Source organism: Orycteropus afer, unplaced genomic scaffold (genome assembly GCF_000298275.1).
Source record: "Orycteropus afer afer isolate SDZICR_OR568_19922 unplaced genomic scaffold, OryAfe1.0 scaffold00059, whole genome shotgun sequence".
NCBI classification, from domain to species: domain Eukaryota; kingdom Metazoa; phylum Chordata; class Mammalia; order Tubulidentata; family Orycteropodidae; genus Orycteropus; species Orycteropus afer.
In genome coordinates, this window is record NW_006921646.1 from 8,420,256 (window position 1) to 8,426,625 (window position 6,370).

The window sequence follows — 6,370 nt, forward strand, 5'->3', positions numbered from 1 at the left end:
TTCTTTCAGCTTGAGAAATGCTGAGCATGTTCTTCCCTTTTGTTTTTCTAACTCCAGGTCTTTGCACATTTCATTATAGTAATTGGTTTTGTCTGCTTGAGCTGCTCTTTGAAATCTTCTGTTCAGCTCTTTCATCTTGTCATTTCTTCCATTTGCTTCTGACTCATAGAAACCCCCATTTTGGGTTTCTGAGGCTATAAATCTTTATGGAAGTAAATCGCCCTCTCTCTTCCTTCTGCAGAGCAGCTGGTGGGTTTGAACTGCTGACCTTCCGATTAGCAGTCAAATGCCTTATCACTACGCCACTAGAGCTCCTTCCTTTCTTTTGTGGTGTTGCTTGGGTGGGTTTGAACCACTGACCTTTAGGTGAGTAGAGGAATGCGACTATTAGCACCACCCAGGTACTTGTCAGAATCCCACTTCCTGTCACATGTACCTCCTCAATGAAGCCTTTCTGCCTCAGAACTCACAACAATTCACACCATTCTTTGGACATTTGTGACACACTTAGGTGTATTGTAATTATTTGTGGACATATCTTACACCTTTAAATTTCTTTCCATCAGTATCATTCTGTGATTCTACCGACTCGATGGCAAATAACAACAACAACAACAACAAGTGTGAAAATAAGTTGAGGCATGGTAGGAAAGATACTTCACTTTTATATTCATTCTCTTGTGAGCCTTTCATATCAGAAAACCCAAAAGAAAAAAGTATAATTGACTTCTAGGCAAGACTACGGTAATATTTACACGCTGCTCTTAAGATTTCAAAGGATTCTCACATTTATTCTCATTTGATTCTCATAACAAGCCTCTGAGAGACACAAGCTGATGTGATTATCTAAAATAAATAAATAAATAAATAATAAAAACCAATTCCAATTAACAATGTAATCAAGAAATAAGATGATTTGTAGAAGTGGAAGAAAAAAAATTACTCAGAGACCCATGAGGTTCTAATTTGAATCTGCAACACAATGATCATGAGCTTCAGTTTTCTTGGCCATAAAATGACTAAATAAACTAGGTGACTACTAGGTCCCTTTCAAGCTAAAATATTCTTTGATCTTATGGTGTATTTAATTTATAGTTGAAAATGTCATGACATATTCTTTGATTTTTCTCCAAAGGATATTTGCATATCTGCCATTAAAGAGAAGGATATTGAAGCCAAACTGACTCAGGTGGTTGAAAACTGGACCAACCAGAACCTGAGTTTTGCAGCATTTAAAGGAAAGGGAGAGCTTCTGCTCAAAGGCACTGAGTCTGGAGAAATTATCACCTTGATGGAAGATAGTTTAATGGTCTTAGGTTCCTTATTAAGTAACAGGTAATTTTATAATTTTGGTTTGTTTTGAATTATATTTATGTTTTTTATTTATGGTTGGTTGTGAATCGAATTGTCTTCCCCCCAAATATGTGTTGGAATTCCAACCCCTATACCTGTGGCTGTAATCCTCTTTGAGAATAGGGTCTTCTTTGCTATGTGAATGAGGCCACATACCCTACGTGTAGGGTATGTCCTAAACCTAATCATTTCTGTGTTATAAAAGAAGCAGCATAGAAATCGATAGATATAAGACCACAAATGGGGAATGATAGATACCATGCCACATGAGGATCCCCAAGGAACAGGGAAATGCTGTCAAAGATAAGGATCTCCCATTGGAACCAACAGAGAGAGAGAGAGGCTTCCCCTAGACACAGTACCCTAATTCAGACTTCTTGCCTCCTGACTGTGAGAAAATAAATTTCTCTTTTGTTAAAAATAATATTTTATTGTGTTTTCAGTGAAAGTTTATATAGCCAATTAGGTTCTATACAAATTGTTCAGTGACATTAGTTACCTTTTTCACAATGAGTCAATAAATTTATCTTTCTTAAAGCCTCCCATTTGTGGCATTTCTGTTACAGCAGGACTAGGAACCTAGGACATGGTATAGAGTTCTAGGTAAAAGTCCAGTTCTGCAACTGCAGCATGACATAAAATTCTGCTAACTCTTGCCTGTCCCTATATGAACCTCCAATTTTCACCAGTAATCATAGCCTCCATTTCTTTTTAAATGGGATTCATCTCTTTCCTCCCAGCTTTTTTGCCAATGAGCCCCATCACAGTTATTTCCCACAAAATTGGCAGTTTATCCCATAACATCTTGGCTCCTCACAGAAAAGACCTTTTCACTTCTCTCTTTTGTTCCTCTGATTTGTCATCTTTGCCCTCCTTGGCTAAATCCATTCAAGTTCAATGGCCCAGCAAATACATGCTGGCCACACATGAAAGGCATATACTGCTAAAGGCTTGGCACTTAGAGACTTGAGTTTTTCTTTCTTTCTTTTTTTTTAAATGATGAAAAGCGGCTGTGTCTGTGCTAGATCCATTGTGCTTTGAATGAGGCAACCTCTTTATCATCTGACCACTGGACCATGTGGTCTTAAGTGCAGCTTTAGGAAATTCAACTGGTACTCAATCAGACTTAATATTCTCTCAGAGCTTTGAACTGGGCAGTAGCAACCTGTCTTCCTATAATTAACAATGCAGAAGTTCTTGACTATTCTTTATCCCAGCACACCTAAGGAATATGTCACACCTTCATCATGAACAGAGCTTAGTGTCCAGGGAGTGTGGAGATTCTAATATCCTTGCTCCAGGTTGGGATTACTTGTTAATGAATATCATCTTGTATGACCTCTGGCCCCAGAGGCAGTCTTGTATTTGGATAATGTCCTGATCTACAAAGCTTCAAATAGAGGGACCTCTGGGTTGAATCTACAGACATCAAAATCCTAGAGTGCCTCCCTGCTTTTGGGGAATCTGAGTAATCCTGGCCAAGGTGACAATTCAGTGGCTTTTATGGGCTACTACTTCTTTATGGGGAGCTCTGGTAGCATAGAGCCTAAGGCACTTGACTGCTAACCAGAAGTCTGGCGGTTCAAACCCACCAGCCACTCCTTGGAAGGAAGGTTGGGCAATCTACTTCCATAGTGATACTGCCTCGGCAACCCAAGGAGGGGTCTCTATGAGTCAGGTCCGACTCAACGGCACATAACAACAACTTCTTTATGGGTCATTGCAAATTTCCTGGATGACCAAGAATTAAGGACTGTGGATTCACTTGAACAGTGTCTATGGCCAAGGAATTCAGAGATTTCAAGACCTTCATTTTACAGTCATTTGGGCATCACCTGATTAGTACAATATCTGTTTATAGTAGTAGAAATATAATAGTATTCATAAGCTCAATGCCAAGGCCCTGCTAGAAACCAGAGTATAAGAAGCCACCTATTCTGGGAGCTTCATCTCCTAGAGAATTTTGTAGCACCAATAGGATTTGGAAAGCCTCTTCCAGGATCAGCCATAAACTGACCTTTAGCAGGCAGTGCCTGCTGAATCTCCAGGACTACCCTGATGTGACTTTAGAAAGAAATTTTATGTCTTCATGAATGAGAGTTGATCCTGGATATTGCCTGTACTGTGAAATGTTCCTGCTGGATTCCTGAGGCTCTTCAACATCACTTGATTCTATGAGGCTTCATGGGTATCCCTCTTAGACAAGACATGTTCCACCATATGAAGTTGTGCAATGCAAGTACCTAGACAAAGGACAGGAACTAGTTCAGATCTCTCTCTCTCACTCTCTCTCTCTTTTTTTTTTTTTAATTGAGAAATTCTATACCATCTGACTATTCTATTCTCTGTGCAGGACTAATTTTGACCCTAAATAATTAGATGCTTCAACTCCATCAAATGCTCATCCATTTCATCTTAGTCTGCATGTCTTGATTTTGAAGATTTTTTTTTTTCCATTTGTTCTGTGTGTTTTTTGTTTGTTTTATTGTGCTTTAGGTGCAAATTTACAGAGCAGAGTTTTACATTCAACATTTCATATACATTTGGTTTCACTCCCCAATTACCATCCCCAACCCTAACCCACTCTCCTCCCCTCCCTTCCCAGTGCACCTCATAGTTATGCACTCTTGTGTGTCCTGCATTTCCTCTGTACAAAGGTCGCCCCTCTGGTGCTTCATGGTCAATTGCTCCAAGGAACACATCTCCATGGAGAATGTGGGTGCATCACCCTGGGTTGAGTGGTCTGCGTGTATGTCTTATTTACTACTGGGCTGAGAGCCATCCCCTGGGAGTGAGTGTTATTCCAGGCCCAAACCATCTATTGATTGCCTTTCAGCTCTACACCAAAGGCCAGATGGACAGTATAAATTGAGTACTGGGAAAAATATGTCTTATGCTTGAAAAACAGGATCACCTGCTTCCCTGGGTCAATTTCTGTGCAACTCCCTTTATACCTCCATGTAGAACATATGCTTCTAGGGAAATTACACATTTCACTCAGGCATCATCCTGTACCCAGAATAACACCATTATACATATGAGAAACTTCAAGTCACCCTGTAATACATCAAGAAAAGTTATAAGGTTCTTGTGGTGGTTATGTTTGTGTGTCAACTTGGCTGGGCCTGTTTGAGTGGCTGGGCAGCTGGTGGTAGTTATACCCCCATGATGACACTGGCAATAAACTTCATGATGGGATCTACCACAAGCAGCTGAGTAGCTGCTTTAGGTACATGGTCTACTTCCCGTATATAAGAAGCAGCTTTGGGAATGGTCTCTAGCTTATGGCACCTTGAACCCTGCATGTAACCATGTCATTGTTCAGCAGCCTCCCTTGCTTTGCCGAACTTGGGACTTTCAATGGACTTAAATTAATGGCCATTAAATTAATGTGCCATTTTATTTGTTGGCCTTGGGCTTGTTAGCCTCAGCTCAGCAGCTAGGAGCTGCCTGAGTACAGAGATGCCTCTAGCTTCAGTGGGCCGGGAGCAAAGGCAGAGCTGAAGCCCAAGGTCAAGGGGCTTTGACACAGCCCCTAGAGCCTGGCACTTTGGACTCGGACTTCTAGCCTCCTGAACTGTAAGAGAATAAACTCCTCTTTGTTAAGGCCATCCCATTTGTGATATATTCTTGTCAGAGTGGCACTAGGTAACCAGAACAATACTCACAATAGCCAAAAGAGAGAGACAATTGAAGGGTCCTTAATGAATGGATACACAAAATGTGGTATATACTTACAGTGGAGTGTTATTTAGCTGTAAAGAGATATGAATTCTGATACATGCCACAACATGGATGAACCTTGAAAACATTATGTTAAGTGAAATAAGCCAGACATAAAAGGACAAATATTGTATCACCCCACTTATATAGGTAAATCCAGTAAGACAAAAGATTAGAGGTTACCAGGGGATGGAGAGATGGTGAAAAGCGGAGTTAAAAAAAAGAGAGTTATAAGAGCCTAGTGTTATAGTGGTTACCACCAGGAAATGCCACAACACAAATGAAAACTTCTTAGCATTGCCACAAACTGAGGTCAGCTTCTTGATCCAACTGTAGGTAATTGGGGTCTTTCCCTTGCTTCCTCCATGACCCATTCTATTGCTTATCTATGTATGTTGTGCCCAGCTTTCTAGACACCTTACATTCTAATAAACCTGTCAGCTAGTGCTGATGATCAGAAAATAGGAACCAGACAATTTTGGGCTATCTATCCTGGATCACTAGCATGATAGAATCTAGTGGTACTTTTGAGTGAGTTTAGTGCATGGGAAGAGCACACCTGTAAGTAGACTTCAGACCTAAAGCTTGACTTTGGCCTTGAGGCATTTTTTTTTTTCCTATTGGAACCTGGTTTCACCTTAACCCTACCCTGACCTTTGTTAGGCGGTTTTTGTTGTTAGGTGCCGTGGAGTTGTCTCCGACTCATAGTGACCCTATGTACAGCAGAAGGAAACACTGCCCAGTCCTGTGCCAACTTCATGATCCCTACTATAGTTGAGCCCATCACTGCAGCCACCATGTCAATCCATTTTGTTGAGGGCCTTCCCCTCTTTTGTTGACCCTCCACTTTACCAAGCATGACATCCTTCTCCAGATAATGGTCCCTTCTGACAACATGACCAAAGTAGGTGAGATGAAGTCTGGCCACTCTCACTTCCAAGGAGCATTCCAGTTGCACTTCTTCCAGGATGGACTTGTTAGTTCTTTTAGCAGTCCATGGTACTTTCAGCATTCTTTGCCAACACCACAACTCAAAACATCAGTTCTTCTTCGGTTTTCCTTATTCGTTGTTCAGCTCTCAATGCATATGAGGCAATTGAAAATACCATGGCTTGGGTCAGGCACATCTTAGTCTTGAAGGAGACATCTTTGCTCTTCGACACTTGAAAGAGGTCTTTTGCAACAGATTTGCCCAATGCAATATGTCTTTTGATATCTTGACTGCTGTTTCCATTGGCATTGATTGTTGTTGTTGTTGTTGTTAAGTGCCGTCGAGTCGTTTCCGACTCATAGC

At 40.9% G+C, this 6,370-nt stretch overlaps 1 protein-coding gene across 1 annotated transcript in view; it reads left to right on the forward strand.

The window, feature by feature from the left end:
* DNAH8 (dynein axonemal heavy chain 8) overlaps positions 1-6,370 on the forward strand; it is a 423,841-nt gene that overhangs the window by 159,174 nt on the left and 258,297 nt on the right. The window contains exon 35 of the mRNA XM_007939462.1: positions 1,136-1,335. Within this exon, the coding sequence (XP_007937653.1) occupies positions 1,136-1,335 (200 nt within the window). The remainder of the gene's footprint in view (positions 1-1,135; positions 1,336-6,370) is intronic.